Below are 20961 nucleotides of genomic sequence, written 5' to 3'. Positions count from 1 at the left end.
TCACTCAGTCTCTCTCGAGCGTCCCGATCAGAGCCTCCATTGACTCCGCGAAGATCACAGCATCGTCAGCAAAGTCAAGATCAGTGAATCTTTCTTCACCAACAGATGCCTCACAGCCGTTCTATCAACTCAACTGAGTTCTATCAACTTAATGAAATTATTACCAGACGTGGCCACCAATGTCAAGAGGTAAAACAAATACTTCAAGACCTCCTGGGTATTTCTAAGCTGACACAACAATGTGTAAAAACTGTCAAACAATACAACGGAAAATTCATTACCAGAATGGTGATACAACGCATAAGATTAGGATATCAAAAGTGTTTGAAGGGTCATCATTTTATTACAAACTCAATGACGACTTCTTTTGCTTAGCGTTTCAGCCTAGACCCCAAATCTCAATTCAAATTCAACTGTAAATTACAAGACACATTCAAATTACCATTACACACAAATAATGTGGAAACAATTGCTTTATTAATTTATCTTCGACTAGATAAAAATAAAATTTTAAAACACTAGAGCAAAGAACAAATATTAATAAACCTAGATGTGTAGTTTAAATGTTTTGGAAAAAAATCATGAAAACCAAATGTTACAAATTTCAAGCGTACACTCACTGCCTGCAGTAACTGCTGATGAAGAGCTGGACTTCTACTGGTTTGGATTTTTTTATTATTATTATTTTACACACCAAAACACTATACATTTCATTTTCAGCAATAATTACAAAAAAACCAGAGCAGCTTGGCCATGAATTTTTGCCAGAAGTGTGAAAGTCCAAATGACAGAAATCAAAAATACATTTCACACTGTAACAGTTGAAGTGCTTCTCGACAGCGACAGATTGTATTAGACACGACTTTAGTCTTTGGCAACAGGTTTGCATCATAACTTGCACTACAGAGTCCAGCCTCAGAATGTAAAAGATGGCGTCAGACAGGCTTTTGGAGTTTATCCTACTTCTATGAACACCTAAAGAACGAGTGTTAGGATATTTAAATGCTGGGGGACCTGGGACACAGCTCGGCTTAAAACACACAGGAACTAATAACCATGGGACACCTCTGAAACACAAGTTGAAAACAAATGGATCTAAAAAGGTGTCCAAAGTCGGATTTTTTCATTTGCACATCCTTTCCTCCCGCTTATCCCAAAAAAGGTACGTTTAAAGCAGTTGACCCTGCGAGTGCACTTTTGGCTTTCTTGGGCTTTTTTTTTCCCTTTACAAAACAAAACAAGAACGCCACTGAGGGAAACCTTATCTAGATACACGTGAACTTGTTAGAGGTCATCATCTTCATCTGGTAGAGCAGTTTCGGAAGCGACCTGTGTAAAAAAAAAAAAAAACTTATATTAGCAATGGTGGCACAGTGGGTAGCGCTGCTGCCTCACAGTTAAGAGACCCGGGTTTGCTTCCTGGGTCCTCCCTGTGTGGAGTTTGCATGTTCTCCCCGTGTCTGCGTGGGTTTCCTGCCACAGTCCAAAGACATGCAGCCATTGGCGATCCTAAATTGTCGCTAGTGTGTGCTTGGCATGTGTGCCCTGCCCAGGGTTTGTTTCCTGCCTTGCGCCCCGTGTTGGCTGGGATTGGCTCCAGCAGACCTTACATTAGGATATAGCAGTTTGGATAATGGATGGATGGGTATTAGCAATCAAAATTACAGTCTTTAGAACAATTATGATGAGAACAGGCCATTCAGCCCCACAGACTCGTCCATTCTAGTTACAGAGATTGTCCAGAGCGTTTTCTAAAACCACGTATACAGGAAAAGGAATTAAACTGTCAAGACTGCAGTCAGCACAAACATCACACCCGGTATTTAAATGATACACACCACATGCAGACCATTGTTGGCTTCAGTACAGCGCTACTCACAAAGTTTATTTGTTTCTTGTTTTTTTGGTTGCCCAAATGAGGAGATGATGTTTCATTTTAGGGCTGATGTCGAATCGACTTTTGTCAAAATTCAGGGTTAGGGTTAGGGTCAGCCGTAAACTGCGACAAAAGTCGCCCTTACATTTAAGTTTAACTCTCTTTGCTAGAAGGAAAGTTAAGCAGCTTTGTTGATTTAAACTCGACTCCCTGCGTGAGTAGCAAAGATCAAACAACCTCTAAAATGGCATCGACATCTGACAAGAGATGTTTTACATATGATCGCTGAATCGGACTCTGACTTGTCAGACTTGGAATTTGATGCAAGTGATCAGGAGATGGACATCGAAAACAAAAAATGGGGTTTCAGCATCAGCTGATCAGTCCCCAGTTGATCGTGGTCTTGAACACGTTTGTGTAGTTGATACACCTACAGCAGCGTTCGCCTGGGAGGACTACCACATGATGACAAGAGGTACAAACCATATTGCGTCACACTGAGACTGCCACTGCCACCCATCTGCTGTGTTAAGACAGCCAGGCAGCCGGCCCACTGTGCATTCCTGCTGGCCATCAAGGCGCCCCCGTGCAGCCCAACATACACCAACAGCAGCCACAACACGTAGCAACAGACGTTTTATGTTGATTTACGTGTGGAACCATTGCTTTGTGTGCTTTTCAGAAAACTAAGTTTTTTCGAAAAAATATTCAGCACTCAAAGAGTTCAATTATAAATGCAACTTTATGTAAAGAGATACCCAAAAATGACATTTTTAATCTGTTAGTTATGATATATGCTTGCTGTGAAAGCCGAAGAAAAATGTTTAATCTCATGTATTCATTGAGAGCAAACTTTCAATGGTGACCAACGCTGGACAACAATAAACATCAAAAATATCCATAAAAACAAATCTCACGTTTACTCGTGCTGAATAATCCTCAATGTCACCTCATCCAGTTGGATGCTCACAGCATTCAAGGCACAAAATATTGATAAGTTAAGAGAGCAGTTGACAAATCGGAAGCCCACTCACACAGGATCACGCTTTTGAATTTAAGACGGCACTCTTAACCAATCAATGAAGGGGAACAGGCAGGTCTTCAATTCAAAAGCTCAACCCCCTGTGAATGGGCTTCCCGTTTGTGGACTATTTTTAGAGTTACTGATTTAGCAATATGTTTAGTAAAATACACGTATTTGGGATGTTGTCAGCATATGACTGTTTGGATTATGCCCGAGGTTTCCAGACTTTAAGATAAAACTTTTTGATATTGTTTGCTCTTGTGCAGTGGTGGTCACCATAGGCTTCCATCCTAACAGAAATGTTAAGAATAAAGAGCTCATAGTCCAGTTAAAAAGGGAACCAACATGGATAATACACAGAATCAGACATTCAGCAACCAATCAAACTGGCTCAACTTAACTGCTCTTTGTGTTTCTCAGATACATCACACTGAGGTAACCCCACTCACCTTAAGGTCATGTTCATACTGTGCTGCCAGGGTTGGGTCCATGGAAACCTCTGGTGGTGCCAATGCAGGCATAGCAACAAACTCTAAATTGGGATCACCAATAAGTTTGCGGGCTAACCAAAGAAATGGTTTTTCAAAATTGTAGTTACTCTTTGCAGAAATATCATAGTACTGTGGGTGGAGAGACAGACACATAGTGAATCTTTATTCTGTATTTGGTGGAGAAGAGATAAGAACTCGTAACAGAAAACACCCCCACATAGTGGTTACCTGAAGATTTTTCTTCCTATGGAATACTATGGACTTGGCTTTGACTTTACGATCTTTGATGTCTACTTTGTTGCCACACAGTACAATTGGGATGTTCTCACAGACACGAACGAGGTCTCTGTGCCAGTTGGGGACATTTTTGTAAGTGACACGTGATGTCACATCAAACATGATGATGGCACACTGAGCTGAAAAAGAAAATAACAACAGGTAAGGTAAAGAAAAAAAAATAATTTCCATTTCTATTAAATCCAAACAAGCATTAATAGAGGAAATGTAGTTAATTCTCTCAAGCACATGGAGTATTACCTGGCCTACAAATGAACTTTTCAGTTAACTGCCAGTTCCATCAGTTCTAGAAACTGAATAAAGCCCAATATTAAAAAAACAGCTTGTTCATTTTCATAATGCTATAACAAAAAATACTGTTGTATAAGTAATTAACTGAACGCTTATTCACTAGAGCGTGGCACTGTCATGTGGTATATCCTTCACTGTCTGCTTCTTTCCAATAAATACAAAAAGCCACCAAACACAACCCCAGGCCTGGGCGATGCATGCGGGACGTCTGCATGTTCTCGCCATGCCTGCGTTTATTTTCTTTTGGAGACTTTGTACAAACATTAATATAAATCAAATTCACTCAGGCCTGGCAAATAAATAAATGTGTGTGTATGTGTGTGTTTGTGTTCACCCTGTGATGAACTGTTGTTCTGTGCCCTACTCTCGCTGGGATAAGCTCCAACTTCACCCCAACCCTATCCTGGATAAGCGAGTTACAAAAAAAAATGGGTGGGTGGATGTGAAGGTCAGTAAAATGCAAAAAAAAGTTTTCTGAGTATCTGAAGCAGTGGATTATTTTATTTTCAGCCCACTGTACTTTACTACAATAATTTAATAAGTTTAAAGCTAAATCACAATTTTAACCAACTTGTTTTTGCTTTTGTTACACTTGCTTTGTCCATAAAGGTTTTGAAACTGGCACTGAAGCATAATTAAATTCTATACTACCGGTCACAAGCTTTAGAACACCTCAGTTTTTCTTCAAATTTATTCAGTTAAAATGCAATAAATGGCCTCAAATGGTGAAAACGTAAGCAGTAAACTGGTTGAAATTTAAAGTTTAGGTTAGCAAAACATGAAAATCACAATGTTACAAAAGGGCCTTCCGCAGGGAACATCTAAGAGGTTACGGCCTTCAAATTGTTCTGAAGCAATTCACGTAAATTAAGCCTTGCAAGCTGAAGCGGAGATGCGCGTCAGGCTCTGCTGTAGATGATGCAGGCTTGACACAGAAGTACACATCAGCCTACAATGTGTTTTACTTAATACAGTCCGCCCTCAATATACGACCGGCCTGACATGCGAACAGCTTGGTTTATGACCAAAGTTTTTGTTGTGAATTACGACCAACGTCTTGAGTTACGACCTGAATGCGGTGACGTGTATCCGCTTGTGCGATTGTAAACAAACAGTCAAGGAGCGTTTGTAAGCGTCAGTCGGAGCCCAGATAACATGCGTTTGTGGACGTAATTTCGGTTAGTGCAGTGATTTATATAATTTATTTGCTATCAAAATGGCCCCAAAAAAGCTAGAAAAGAAGCTAAGGAAGGAAGAGAAGGTAACAAAGGTAAAGAAAGCGATCACAATCGAAACAAACAAGGAAATTGTGCGGAAATATATAAATATGGTAAATGGTAAATGGCCTGTATTTGATATAGCGCCTACTAGAGTTCAAGAACCCCCCTAGGCGCTTTACAACACAAACAGTCATTTACCCATTCACACACACATTCACACGTTGGTGATGATAAGCTACTTTGTAGCCACAGCTGCCCTGGGGCGCACTGACAGAGGCGAAGCTGCCGAACACTGGCGCCACCAATCCTTCTGACCACCACCAGTGTCTTGCCCAAGGACACAACAGCTGCATTCTCATGCCGGGAGCCAGGATTGCTGGACAACCCGCTCTACCGACTGAGCTACTGCTGCCCTATATATATGCTGCCCTAAATATATGCGAACATTAATTTTATTTTAATTTTTTTTTCATTTTTATTACTATTTAATTTAATATTGTTTCTTTGTATCAGTATACTGCTGCTGGATTATGTGAATTTCCTCTTGGGATTAATAAAGTATCTATCTATCTATATATCTATCTATCTATCTAAATATGAGAGTGGCATTTGTGTCGAAATCCACCATCTTGACAATTTTACTAAGAAAAGATTTGTATAAGGAAACACCTTCCAAACAATAACCACCTTCCATTTCATTCTCCTCCTCCTCCTCCCTTCCTGCAAGCTAAAGATGTCAACTTAAATTGCTAGTACAGTATGAAATTGTTGTTTCTAGTAGGCTAGGCACTTTTTATAACTTTTTGGTTAGTACATTAGAAAAATTATTGGTGTTTTTGGTAAATTATGCACATTATACAACCCTTTCTTATTACGAAAAGGTTCATTATCGCTGTGGGATGTTCAGAATGCATTATCAGTATTTCCATTATTTCTTACTGGAAAAATAGTCTTGACTTACAACCAGCCCTCGTGAACGAATTGAGTTCGTAAGTCCAGGGTCCACTATATATATATATTTATTTAAGTGAATTACAAAAACGTTTACACGTGAATTTTAACACCATGCAGGCATTATAAGATGCCTTCTTTTGTTGCAGTTTGATTTTTGTTAAACAAATATTTACAGAGTGCATAATAAGAAAAGGAAGAGGCGGAGTAGACCGCTTTAGTCCTCAGCTAGAGAGCACAGAAGAGGTCCTTTCCACATGTCTGGCACTTCTACTCACCTTGAATGTAATAGCCATCACGCAAACCTCCAAACTTCTCCTGGCCTGCCGTGTCCCAAACATTAAATTTGATTGCACCACGATTAGTGTGGAATACCAAAGGATGAACTTCTACTCCCAACGTAGCTAAGGATGACAGGGAAGAAGAAAAACAAACTTAAGCACAGAGATTCTGGAGATGGGCAACAACTAATCTATTAAATTACATTCCCTTTTTTTATTTTTGTAAAATTTTGCGGAAAAAATACAAACACAATGTAAAACCTACGAACAGGGAAAGCAATGGCTGGCTGCATGTACAGTAAGTACCAGTCAAAAGTTTGTACATACTCAATTAAATGTCTAGGCAAACTATTGGAGGACTATGAAAAACAAACACTTGAAATGCTAAGGCAAATATAAACTGTAAGAGCCATTTTCCTAATTCTATAAGATTCAAGAATATTTTACTAGATGACAATGCATAATCTATGGGAGGTTCCTATAATGCCCATAAGTAGAATTATATTGGTATATTCTTGCCATTTCTAACAGCCTTGAGTAAATATTATTCTTCTGTTAGTGACAGCCTTGCCATGGGTAAGGTATAGAGGCATACGGCTTTAAACTGTGCACATGACCGTGCTTGATGGCCTACGGGCTCTTTGAATGTGTGAAGTAACACGTAAAGATAACATGCTTATGTAAGCACGAAGCTGTGTGCTTATAGCGTACAGAAGAAGAACTTTTAAGTATAGAAATAACTCAAGATCCTCAAGAAAAGCTAAGTTTAGACAAGGTACATTTTTCTTTTTTTTTTGCCTTTTATTCTACGTGTGTAACTATTTTTTCTTTTATTCTTGTGTGGATTATCCGATTATAACTTTCACTAAATATTTTTAAAACAAACTTTTGGACTGTGTGATTTCTTTAGACACGCGTTTTACCTGTGCCCGACTTCACTTTACGCTCTGGCGACTACATAAATAATGAACTCCATGCCTGTGTAGGAGTTTTTTCATTTTTTATTTTATTGATTTTATTAAAATCAAACAACATTCCATACACAACTCAAGTTTTCCGAAAAAAAAAACAAAAAAGGTTCGAAACAAATCCCATCCAGATAACAAAAGTCTTTTTAAATGCCCATAAACCAAGTATTTTTCATTTAGTCAACTGCAGCCTTCTAATTACTATGTGTGTCTCTTTAAAGGCTAGGCCTTTGGCATTTCTTTCTTTAAATGTGTTTAAGCCAATTAGTTGTGTTGTGTCAAATTAAGTCTGCTGAGGCCCAGGCAATTTGGTAGAATGAGGTTATTTCTGCTTTTAGTCTTCCATAACATGCAAGGAAAGCAAAACGTTAAGAAATGAAGGTCGTTAAATGCAGAAATTTCAAGAACCTTGAAAGATTTTTCAAGGGCACTTGCAAAAACCATAAAGCTCTATGGTAAAACCAGCTCTCACAAGGCCCACCACAGGAAAGACAGACCATTTTTATCCTCTGCAGCAGAAGTAACTCTTGATTAGAATCACCTGTCTCACTAATCACTAATTAACTGTACCTCAAAGAAGAGGGAGTTCAGGGTGTGCTGTGCAGGTGAGTGCAGAATTGGCTCAGGACACAGGAAGCAGAGGGTGATGGTGCGAGGAACCTCGTCAGAATTGGCTGATGTTAGATAGATAGGAAGGATAGATAGATAGGATAGATAGGATAGATAGGAATGTAAGTAACAAGCTGGTTAAGTTTGCAGATGATAAGATAGGTGGATTAGCAGATAATTTGAAATCCGTTATATCATCACAGAAGGACTTGAAGAGCAGACAGGCTTGGGCAGATTTGTGGCGGATGAAATTTAATGTCAGTAGATGTAAGGAGTTACACAAAGGAAGTGAAAATGGGTGGTCAGAAAATCGAGAGTCCATCTTATGAGAAGGACTTAGGAGTCATAGTGGACTCTAAGCTATCGACTTCCAGACATTGTTCAAAAGCCATTAAGAAGGCAAACAGAATGTCAGGTTATATAGCGCCTTGATGTGTGGAGTACAAGTAACAGGAGGTCAATCTTATAATGCCCTGGTGAGGCCTCATCTGGAGTCCTGGGTGCAGTTTTGGTCTCCAGGTTACAAAAAGGACATAGCAGCGCTAGAAAAGGTCCAGAGAAGAGTGGCTAGGCTGATTCCAGGGCTACAGGCGGTGAGTTATGAGGGAAGATTAAAATAGCTGAGCCGTTACAGTTTAATCAAAAGAAGATTAAGAGGTGACCTGACTGAAGTGTTTAAAATTATGAAGGGAATAAGTTCAGTGGATCAAGACAGTTATTTTAAAATGAGTTCAAGAACATGGGGACACAGTTGGAAAATTGTTAAGGGTATATTTCGCACAAACATTAGGAAGTTTTTCTTTACACAAATAGCGATAGACACTTGGAATTTGCGACCAAGTAGTGTGGTAGACAGTAAGACTTTAGGGACTTTCAAAACTCGACTTGATGTTTTTTTGGTAGAAATAAGTGGATACGACTGGCGATCTTTGTTGGGCTGAATGACCTGTTCTCGTCTTGGTTGTTCTAATGTGCAAACTACAGCTCAAATAAAGGCTTCACAGAGTTCAAGCAGAAGTCACTTTACGAGTCCGGCCTTCATGATAGAACTGCTGCAAGGAAACCACTGCTGAAGGAGACCTGCCTGGGCTATAAAACACAGGTAGTAGACAACAGACCAGGGTAGCCATCCAAATTTGAGGTTTTTGTTTCCGTGAGCTGTGTCTTTGTGAGATGCAGAGGTGGTGAATGGAGTATTATCTGCATTTGTGGTTCCCACCATGAAGCCTGGGGCAGGAGGTGTGATGGTGTAGGGGACTTTTCTCTGTATCTGTGTCAACAATTTATGCAGAATTTAAACAAGCAAGGCAACCACAGCATTCTGCAGTCATATGTTATTCCATCTGGTTTCCATGAGGGCATGTCACATGATGCAACTTTTCCAACGATTTTTTAATTGTAGCCTTCATTTACATAATCTTAGCAAGTCGGACATAGTCGGTACAATCTCGTAACTTCCAGTCAACTACTGTGACATACCCTACAATACACTTCAACTAGTTCACAACTCGCTCTGACAAAATCAAACAGGTTTAATTGTGTCACAGGGATACACTGCTCTGTGTACATGAGAGCTGACAACCAATGAATGCTCATTTGGAAGTTAAATGCATACAATGCAGCAACAAGGAATAAGGCACATTAGTGTTTTGGACCTTGTAAACGGAAGAGAAGCTTGTCTGTCTGATGTCTCTTGTTTTATGTATCAGAACACAAAAGGACCATGCGATTGGCTGGCAGAAAAATGGACAAGCATAGCTGTGGTTGAAAGTCAGCAGGCAGTTGGTAACTTTGACATGCTCAGAGATATTCAGTTGTATTAGCTGACATGGCCTGGCGACAAGATCAGCAAATGTGTTCTCTAGAAGTCATTGCTGAGCCATTGTTTGTTTTTCAACATTAGGCGGCATCGCCCCCTGCTCGCTTCGTTCACCATCCTCTGGGCCTGCACTATGCGCCAGCCACTTCGCTTCTCTGCCACTTGTGTATGTGGATTTCACTTTCACCAAATCAACAAATCTGCTTCTTCATTGGGAAGCAGCGGCACTTTTCCCTGATGGCAACACGAATTAGACGATCTACAAGTCTCCGACTTAAAGTTTAAATCCAAACAGTATGTTCAATCTCTTTTTGCTCTTCCGTTATTTCACCGAGTAACAATTTCCGTTTGTTTGCACTAATGTGATCTTTACTATCATTTTTTTGAGACTTTCGAATTTTAGTACTTTAATTTTCTCTAACTTGCTCTGCATGTGTATCGCACATTTTTTTTGAGTTTTTGAACCTCTTTATGACGTTCTACTTTGTCATCTAATCTTTGTCTTTTATTTCCGGCCCTGGGCGTGGTTAAATCTCCTGGCGCAAAATCTCGTCTCACGGGACGTGAAAATATCTCTCAAAGAGTCAAGTCTCATCCCAGGCTAAAAAGTCTTGTCTTGTACCAGGATAGTTTTATATAACAGAGAGACAATGAAACAAAAGTTAAGTAAAGTTGTGAATTAGTGTATGTATTTAAATTTGTTTACAGACCACAGCAATAAAAAAGTACTTTCTGAGTTCAGATTGCATTTGAAGTGATTCCTTACTTCGATATTTGGAAAAGGGAGTTTACAACAGCAAAGCTGTGCAACTGTGGAGTTAATAGCAGCACGTCCCGTGGCCAGACATCAGATCGTGTCTACTGTCGTTTGGACTTTATCTCACCTGTATTTTTTACACCAGCCTGTCGTACCGAAGCCAGCTCTCATTTTTAGTATGTATACTTTGAAGGATCTAAAATGCTATTTTGATTTACAGTGATCCCTCGCTATAATCACGCTTCGACTTTCGCTGCTTTACTCTATCGCGATTTTTTTCTCATACACGCTTACGTCACTACACATTCGCTTTCTAAGAACTTTTATCTAAGCCCTACGAGGGCTCCTAAACACGCAGCTTTTTCTAAGCCTTCTGACAATAAAACTAAGCACCGGAGGAGGATGCTTACTATCCAGGAGAAGGTGAAACTTCTTGGATATGATTAAAGATGGCAATACCCTGCCTATCAAGATGTTCTTCAGCCGCGCACCCAGACACCCACTGCCTACTCCTAGTACTCCTTCAGCAGAAGAAGACAACAACGCACCTGCTGAAGATACTGCACCACCTCTGAAGACTCTCCTACTGAGGTCGTGCCTTCATAGGTTAGTGGTTGTGCGTTAAGAACTGTGTGTGTTTGTGTGCAATTAAATGTACAGCACAATAATCTACTATATAAAAGCGTTCAGGATTGTCCTTCCGTCCCATGAGTGCAAAGCGTAGCGGTATTCCTCTTATTACAGACTTACTACTTGTGGCTTGAGATACGAAGCGACGCGATGTGAGCAGAGTTCTGGTGCTCTCATCGTTCCCTTGCTTTTGTTCGCGATGCGCTGGAAAAATAGTCAAAATTATGTCTCTGGAAATAATTAATGTTGATGGAGTACAAATGCCTCACCGCGTAGTAAATATCAGGGGAGATGGTGCTTGCTTATTCTCATCTATAGCTTATTTAGTGTATGAAACTCTAGTAATATGAAATTTGTAACATCTAATGTCTTATTTTCTCTTATTTTGTCTAATATATTGGGTAATATGAGTGCAATGGTGACTAAAGGGTGTTATTTCATGTCTAAAGGGCTCTAATAATGTTAAAAAACGTATTTAGAAGGTCGTAAACAGGTTTTCTATACTCTAACTGTGAAAATATTCGATTTATAAATAAAGAATCCTACTTCGCAAAAATTCATTTATCACGGTAGAGTCTGGAACGGATTAACCGTGATAAACGAGGGTTCACTGTATTTGGTAACTGTAAAATTCCTTAAACGATATGTGATAGGTTTGATGTGTTTAATGCCATTTAAAAATATTGGAAATAGCAAACAAAACATTGACTGTGTCTAAACATTTGTTTGTGATTGCAAATAACTACAGAGGTACTAACTGTATCGGCCGATAAAGCAAAAAAAAAAAAAGCTACAATTAGCTATCATCGGACAGTTGAAGAAAATTCAATTCAGACAGTGCAAAAGCTCAAAATATTAGTTGGCATGTAATAGAGTCCATCACACTTGACGGTCAGGTATGGCAGATATGTTTTTATCCATTTAAAATAAAATAGCTATTGGACATGTGTAATTAAGAACAGTTAAAACTCAAAAACTGTACATTTTGTTTATTTAGCTAATGTTAATGTTGCCTACACGGATTTAAAGCGACTGACAAGTGACTTAAAATGAGAACAGTTAAGTTATAAAATTAGAGACTTTTTGTTTATTTGTATGCCAAGAATTGGTTTCATTTTTAGATCAGAAAATAACTGCACTTTGGATTTCCCTATTTTATGAATGTCATTTATTACATTTTCATAAATGTACTTATCCAATGTCAGTACAACCACCAATGAATCTTTTTTTTTTCTTCAAATAATCAGCTATCAGTATCGACCAGAAATTTTCATATCACTACATTCTCATAAATATCTAGAATGGCAGTAATAAACCACAACATCAGAATATTCAAAGTTCTGTCCAGTACACACTAACCCGATTCAGAAAGTGACTTGTTGGTCTTAAATTAAGAAAGAAAAATGTGTGGATTACACTTAAAGTGCTTATCTTTCATGTAAAATAAGTACTACTCGTGCAAACTGACAAGAAATTAATCACAATAAACTCACTAACTAGCACAAAATAATTATGAAAACTGGTTGTAGACTTTAATACTTGGCCAATTTGAAAAAAGGCAAGTTCATGTAAACAATCAAATATCTTAAACTCTGCTACAGCCCACAGTATAGAGAAGATCAGGAAAGACATTAAAAGTATATCCGTTATTTTATAAAGTAGTCTAACGCCTAACAAATACAAAAACAAAATAGCTTTGGTACATTCTGCTGTCATTTTATATCTGACTAGCTGTGTAAGCCTGTGCTGTAAAAAACCCAGGGTCCTAGAAACTATTGAAATCGTCAGGAAAAAAATTGACATGTAGAGATGTCAGGTAATTGAAAGAAACTCCTCTGGGCGTCTCACTCCTAGGAGGATTCGTTTTGCTGACGTGCTCGCCTTGCTTGTGTATTAGCGGCGGGAGGAAAAGTAAAAGGGATACCGTGTTGCAGATATTAGCAGCTAAACGACTTTGTCTTTCTTCTGAGGTTTAAATTTTGCCAACATGCAGGCAACGTGTAATCAGAATATAAGTTTAATATGTCACTGTGCTCTGTGCAAATATTTTAAATCTGCTTTTCTTTTCTTCTCACATGTACAGCTAACACAAAGCCAGATTTAGCACACAGGGGCTTATCATTTAGAATTACTAGGCAAGCATCTTAAGACAAGACAAGATAAGAACAACCGAAAAATGGGCAATGTGTACTATTTCTGTGTGTCAGAGTCAGCATGACGTTGAATCTTCTTTGCCTTGTTTGGAATGCCATAATTTATCTAAGTGGGGGTCTGCACATGGAGAAAGAGTATAAAGCCTTGGAACATTGCCCGGCACACCTTTGAAGCCGGTGGCACAGTGGGTGAGTTAGGAGACCCGGGTCCTTCCTGCGTGGAGTTTGCATGTTCTCCCCATGTCTGTGTCGGTTTCTTCCGGGTGCTCCCGTTTCCTCCCACAGTCCAAAGACATACAGGCTAGGTGCATTGGCGATCCCAAATTGTCCCTAGTGTATGCGTGGTGTGTGTGCCCTGCGGTGGGCTGGCGCCCTGCCGGGGTTTTGTTTTCTGCCTTGCGCCCTGTGTTGGCTGGGATTGACTCCAGCAGACCCCCGTGACCATGTCGTTAGGATATAGCAGGTTGGATAATGGATGGATGGCCCTTTGAAGCCAATGGGGGATGCCGTCATCCGATCTAGAAAATCCTTCCAACACTTAGACGAAAAATGGCAGACTCTACACAAGGTTTTGTCATGGCTTCCTGTCTTTTATGTCACGTAAACCATCATTAAAGAAAGCAAAGTTATTTCTCCTATGAGATTTCTTACCGCCGTATCGCCTTTTTATAGTATATCTATATCGTTTCGGGTTATGTAACATCTAGCAATTACAAAAGAACTTATTCCAACCAGGGAGGTACCTCCCACTGCTGGATAGACCCTGCTTGTGTTATTAGCAGCTAAGCAAGTTTTCTGTTTCCTCAGAGGTGGAGCCCTCACCCCTGACTCAACCTCTCACTTCCACACATAGACATTTATATACAAGTATTGCATTATTCCCTAAAACAATGTTCTATGATTTCTATTCTTTCAAATGCATTTCCCAATGTCCTGGTTTTACATAAACTGAGCAGCAAGCCAATAGCAAGTTTACTGTCATGTGCCATCTGTCTCTAAAAGATGTATGGCACTTATAAGCACTAAAGGTATTTCATGTATTGAAGTCACAATGGTGTGTCTCATCTAACAGTGACATTTTAAAACAAACACAGATAACGACTGAGAAGATTAAACACAAACAGCTAGCATTTATGTAAGCACTCAAAGTTCCTACGGAAGAACTTACCCACATACTTCTTTTCAAATTCGCCTGTCAAATGCCTCTTAACAAATGTTGTCTTCCCAGTACCACCATCACCCACTAGTACCAACTAAAAATTAAGAGGGAGGGGGAAAAAAAAACAGTTAGGACAAATTCTAATCTTTAAGAAGGCTGAGGCAAACAACGCATAAGCATCTGAAATGTACCTGTGAAGGATCACCAGGGGAACCAAATGACAAGAGCATAAGGTAAATGAATGGACACTGGAAACAGAAAGCTTCAAAACAGCGTGTACAACCCAAATGAAAGAGAAAATGGCCTGGGCAAAATGTAAAAGGGTTCATGAAGAGGGCAAAATGAACAAAGTTAAAGGAGTACTTCTCCCAAAATTAAAGTCCGTTTAACCCATGTAGTTTGTAGTGATGATGGCAATGAAAAATTTTCAAATCTTGTGTTTTTATGCAGAACATAGATGACAAATTTGACAGAATAGGCAACTCTGCAGACAAATGGTGGAAAACAATATCTAAACCGTCCATGAAAAAATCTCTTATTACTCGTGCCACATAATTCATATGTGAAGTCATTCAGCCACATACAATGCCCCAAACACATGTACTTTTACTATAATACCGCCTGAAGAAGGGGCCTGAGTTGCCTCGAAAGCTTGCATATTGTAATCTTTCTAGTTAGCCAATAAAAGGGGTCATTTTGCTTGACTTTTCACTACATTTATAATGGCTAACACTGTACAACACCCTAGTACTACTATACCACTTCTAGAAAACAAAATGGAACGAGCTCAGACATGAACAAGCGTGTGAACTGCAGACCTGCCACCCGTCGTTACATTTACATTCATATCCATAGCTGGAGTATCTCAGGATTATTTATCAGTGGTTTATGGAACTGCACGGGTGAATTCACATTCTGCTTGTTAAAGCGTCACCTTGGTACGCACATGTCCAAGGCATGTTCTCTCCCTGATAATCTTTTCACTCACTTTCCTTTAAATGTTCATCTTTAGTTGTTCACATCTCTCAGTGAACTTGCAATGTTGCTATCACATGAAGCGCAATGTTAGCCAATAAAAAGGTTAATGGGCTGGACTAGTGATCAAATGAATGAAATAGGTTGGGAAGCAGGTCTTCATTTCAAATGCTCAGCCACGTTTGATCGCGCTCTTGTTTTAATTCAAAGATATTTTCTGGAAGTGGTCTATTTAACAATATTTTATGGAAGATACACGTTTGGGTCGTCGTATGCATGAAATTGGGTCACCTGACACAGATTATGTGACCGTACGCATGAAATTGGATCACATGACACAGATTATGTGACAAGAGTAATGCGAGATTTTTATCCCCTTCTTGCTTCAATCACAAAGCCAACCCCCCCAGCTGACTAGCTGATCACTGTCACCTGGATGGTGACTGTAGATGTATTCAACAAACCCCAACCAACAGTAAAACCCATCAGTAACGACCTCTTCTGCTACTCTCTTAGGCTGCTCTAAATCAGATACTTGTACTCCCCCAAGAAAAACATCTGATGAGTGGTTTAGCCAATTATGCTGTTTAATGTTGGTCACAAAATTAAAAATGTACTAGGGGTTTTCCCCCTGCTTGCTTCGCTTGTGAACGCCCTAGCTTGCGATATGCACCATCCACTTCACAATTCTGCCACTCGCGTATGTGGATTTCACTTTCAGCAAACAACAAATCTTTTAATTCTCGCGGATAGGCCTCTTCATTAGGAAGAAACACTACTTCCCTGATGGCTGACTTTCACTCAGCGATATCAACTCTGTAAAAAAAATCTAGTACCGTTATATTTTTGGCATTTTGGTAAAGTATTAAGTTGCTACCAAAGTACCATTTCTTGTGACTGCCCACTTTCAGCCAATGAATTATTCAGCAGAAAGTGTCAAGAAATGCTGCTGGGACTCCTTCATACTTAACAGCAATACACTTTTATAATGCCTCACTGTGACTGCGACTACTCTTCTCATCTTTATCCAAGCCAAGTTTTTTTTTTCTCTGGTGTGTATTTGAGATAAAGGCTGTTTGTTATAATAATATTTATTTAATAAGTTTCTGTAAAAAGGCAATTTCACCCCTGGGGACAAATAAAACGCTGTCAACCATTCAGATTAGTTCCATCTTTAAGAAGATCTGAAAGGTTGGCAAGTGTGCAGAAATGGAAAAGGTTTTGCCTTCAAACCCTGAGGTTGTGAGTTTAAATTCCAATACTGACACCACTGTGTGACCTGAGCAAGTCACTTCACCTGCTTGTACTCCAATTGAAGACGAAAAAAAAAACCAAAACAGATATAACCTCTATTGTATCTACATGTTTTAGGTCACCTTTGAATAAGGCCGTCAGCCAAAATAAGTAAATGTAAATATCTGTCATATACTTTTTTTGTCCCCAGGAAAAATGTGGCTTTTAAAAGAAGCTCATTAACTCTTTCAGGGTGGATGTCGACCTCTGTCAAAAGTCAGGGGTAGAGGACGCTAATCAGCTGTAAATGGTGACAAAACTCGCCATTCTGTTTTAGTCCACCACTCTTTAAAGTTAGCTTTGTTGATTTGACTGAGGTTTCCTGCGCGTGCCTGAGTAGCAAAGAGCAAACAACCTCTCAAATGGCATCGACATCTGGTGAAAGACCAAAGCGAATGTGCAAGCAAAATACTCTGTGGACAGCGTTTTGAGTGTCATATTGCTGAGTCGGACTCTGGAGTTGTCGGATTTTGATGTAGGTGATACGGAGATCGAAGTGAGGAGGCAGCATCAGCTGATTGTGGTGCTGAACATCTCCGTGTTGCTAACGCAACTATGCCACTGCATATTCCTGCTGGTCACTGAGCTGCTCCTGTGCAGCCTCTGCTGTCAGAGACGCCGAACGGGCGCTGACCGAAGCCACGGCATGAAGCAAAACACATTTTATATTGATTTATGTGTGAAACCATTGCTCCGTGAGCTTTTCTGAAAACTGGAAAAAATATTCAGCCCGCTAAGTGTTAAATACATTTTATTCATCTCTCAAACACACACAATATATATATATATATATATATATATACACACACACACACACACTCAAGCACAAAGATACTATGGTGTGAACTTCAGTCAAACTAGTACTAAACTTTTGACTTTGCTGTCGATACGAGCTTTCAGGCCTCAGTACCAATACCAATACTGTTCTGAAGCAAACAGATAATTTCAGCATCCCGTCTTACTCCAGTGTCCCTGGTATGCCACACCATCACGCCACAGTGCATCCAAGTGTAGGGAGGCTGATCAATATGAAGTCTCAATCACATTGAAGCAATGGGGTGTAGGGGTGAAAGGGTCCATCTGTCAAGTTTTGGGCACAATGAAGCATGTATATCCCACCCCTACCCCGTGTAGTGTTCGGCATGCTGAAGGTGTGGGGTGTTTGGTTAGAAATCAAAATTTACTTGCTGTAATGAGAATACCAAAATTCTGGTAGCATACCGTTTTCAAAATTAGGCTTTTTGGTACTTTTTTATTTTCAGAACTTGTATATTGTGCAGCTGTAGTCTGAACACACACACCGGAATGATTAAAAAGAATGGAAACTTCTGACTTGGCAGTTACAGTCACAATCAGACACTACAGAGGCATATTGTTGTTGGTATAAATGAACCCCAGATGCATTTCTTGACACACTTTTACTGAATGATTTGTGGGCTGAAAGTCCTCAGTATTGATGTGTCAGAGACAGGATGTGCAGCGTTGTTCATAATGGCACTCAGTTTTTTCATCAGTCTCACCTACACAACTACCTCAGGATTTTAAAGAGGGTGCCACATATCCAAGTGTGCCTTTATAATTAGCTTGCAGATTCGGCTGGCCGTTCTTAAAGCGAGGTTAATGGCAAAGCACACTGCACTGGCCCTCACAGAGTTGTAGGGCATGCAGTTCTACTGGCATTACAGGAACGCCTCCCGGCATTCTAACAACCTTCTACAGGGTCCCCAGTGAGAGCGTTCTGACCAGCTGCATCACTGTCTGGTTCAAGATTCGTTATTCGTCAAGTACATAGTTATAAAGGACAACACGCAGTGAAATGCATCCTGATCCGCTTATCAAAAACTGTGCAAAGTTAGAAGAATATCAGTTAGATTAAAAAGAAGTCCTAGATTGAAAGATAACAATATAATAGAACATAAATAAGTGAAATTATGTGGAATAAAGTAGAATTAAGTGTTAAGGTGCAATACTGCAGTGAATATTGTGCAAAACCAAAGTTAGACAGGTGCATAGTTAAAAGGACAGACCAATTCCAAAACAAGGCAAGGGTAGACGTCATGGTACAATTACAGTCCAGTCTAAGTATGTGGAAAGCCGTGGACGAGCTGGCATGTTCTGATTTAACAGTCTTATGGCTCGAGGATAGAAACTCCTTCTGAGTGTCTCTGTCCTGGCTAGGATGCTACAAAACCTTTTGTCTGATTTTAATAGATGGAACAAGCTATTGCTAGGTATGCGATTTTGAGTCTGGGGTTGGGGACTGCAGTGTCTTTGATTGTAACATCCTACAATGAACCGATGGTGCACACAGCAAAAAAGATCACTGGGACATCTGTCCTCCATTAAAGGTATCTTTATATGGCATTGCATCCACAATGTCTATAATATTGAGAAGGATCACTCCCACCCCTCTCACGGTCACTATGTCCCATGTTCACCTGGCAGAAAGTACTGTAGCATCCAAACCAGTTCTGCAAAGGCTTCAACCCCTTGGCTGTCCCGACTCTGAATTCCATGCTGTCCCCCTGCACTCTGATCTACTCTAATAGCTTATTTACATGCAGCACATTTGTTACACTTGGTACTACTGTAGTTTATCAGGTGTTATTATTTATTACTACTTTAAATTACTACCTATAGTTTATTTACATGCAGTACATTTGTTACACTTGGTATTACTGTTGTTTATCATTAGGTGTTATTATTTATTTACTACTATTTTAAATGACTATCTATTCGCTTACTTATTATTTCCTTACCTGTTCTGCACTTTTCCTGTGTTTATGTATATGCTGCAACACACTGTACGGATGGAATGACAACAAAGCCACTTCACTTGACAGTGTCCTAAGAAGAAATCGAGTCTGTTCTGCCCTTTATCATAAAATCTACGTTCTTATAAATAATTCCTGTTACAATTTGAACAGATTTAAATCATAAGTGGGATCACAATTAAAAAATAAGCAATGTGCACAAATCTTGCGATGACTGTCAAGAAAGAAAAACTTTAAACAACACTTGCAATGACTGTTGAACATTTCGACTTACCTTGAACTGCACCTGCGGTTCACCTTCTGCCATCACGGTATAATCAGCTGCTTTCTATGGGCACAGAAAGCACAATTTGAGTCCTCCAAAAAACAGAGCATCGCCCACTACGTCCACTTTGTGCTGAACATAGGACATCAGCACCGCCCCCATCTCCAACTAATCAAGCCGGACAAATGTGGCGATCGTTCCCCGTTGGAGTGATGGCAACTTCCGTAAAACACCGGGCAGGGTTACCATTCAACACAAGGCCGACGATCTTGTGAATGCTGCCCGATACGCCATGCCCCGAGACTCATTTAATTCCCGCCATGCTCCGCCGGAAGGTAGGCCGGCTCGGCTTCCTCATCATGCAAGCTGGTGACATGTGGCCTGGCCAGAGCTAACCCTGTGTGTCCCCCCAGTAGTTGACACTGAAAATGACAAGCCGACATGCGTGCTGCGAGGTGCTAAGCTCTGCTAAATTGCGCGATCGGTTAATAACGAGTACATTATTTGACAGTCTCTCCCCATGCCCTTAAATCGATGGCCAGCCGCTGCGCACCCATCAGTTTGACAGCGCGCCGGATCACAGGCCTCAGTCGCACAAGCGAGGGGTTAAAAAAGTTACCAAGTGTTGCGAGCTAAAACAGGTAAGTGGCTAATGAAAAGAAAACTAACACAAATGCTAACGTGACCTTTTTGCGGAAACGTTCAACTGCAAAAACGTTCTGCCACCGAACCGCCGATGTCTTTGTTTACTAAAATAATGAAAGGAGGAAATAAAAATAGCACGCCGGCAACAGGAACAACCTCACCTGCAGGAGCGTCCAGCAGCAGCAACCCGACTAGCAAAATGGCGCCGTCCAACTGGGCTTCACCAAGCCACCCACTCACGCGACCGTAGTCCATCGGTCACATGACGGCCTGATTTTTTTTTTGCGCACCATCGCGAGGAAACGCTACTCTGGTCACGTGAGAGTGCCGCGCTGACTACAATAACATGAAAAGTTGATGCGTGTGGTAGTGAACGTCATCGGGGAATATTATGGTTCAGTAACGGTTCCAAATATCCAATAAATTGTGTTAGCGGAGCTCCTGTTGTAGTTTTCGGATAGCATTTAGGTTGGAGTCGCAAAT

The 20961-nt window shown here is 40.1% G+C and overlaps 1 protein-coding gene across 2 annotated transcripts; it reads right to left on the bottom strand.

Moving 5' to 3' along the window:
- Nucleotides 1-455: 455 nt before the first annotated feature.
- On the bottom strand, nucleotides 456-20742 carry ran (RAN, member RAS oncogene family). 2 transcript variants are annotated; one of them, XM_039767526.1, is made up of 7 exons: nucleotides 20640-20742; nucleotides 19843-19896; nucleotides 14536-14620; nucleotides 6429-6554; nucleotides 3620-3807; nucleotides 3350-3520; nucleotides 456-1329 (listed from the first exon to the last, which is right to left on the bottom strand). In XM_039767526.1, exons 2-7 carry the CDS (start codon nucleotides 19873-19875, stop codon nucleotides 1285-1287), a joined length of 648 nt encoding a protein of 215 aa, XP_039623460.1. In that variant the 5' UTR covers nucleotides 19876-19896; nucleotides 20640-20742; the 3' UTR covers nucleotides 456-1284. The 2 variants fall into 2 exon arrangements, with proteins under 2 accessions (XP_039623460.1, XP_039623461.1); XM_039767527.1 differs by lacking the exon at nucleotides 20640-20742 and adding an exon at nucleotides 20520-20631.
- Between the last annotated feature and the right edge of the window lie 219 nt (nucleotides 20743-20961).

The sequence above is a fragment of the Polypterus senegalus genome, chromosome 10 (genome assembly GCF_016835505.1).
Source record: "Polypterus senegalus isolate Bchr_013 chromosome 10, ASM1683550v1, whole genome shotgun sequence".
In the NCBI taxonomy this organism is placed as follows: domain Eukaryota; kingdom Metazoa; phylum Chordata; class Cladistia; order Polypteriformes; family Polypteridae; genus Polypterus; species Polypterus senegalus.
Note: the sequence above shows the minus strand (reverse complement) of the source record. Positions and strands in the feature narration are given on the sequence as shown.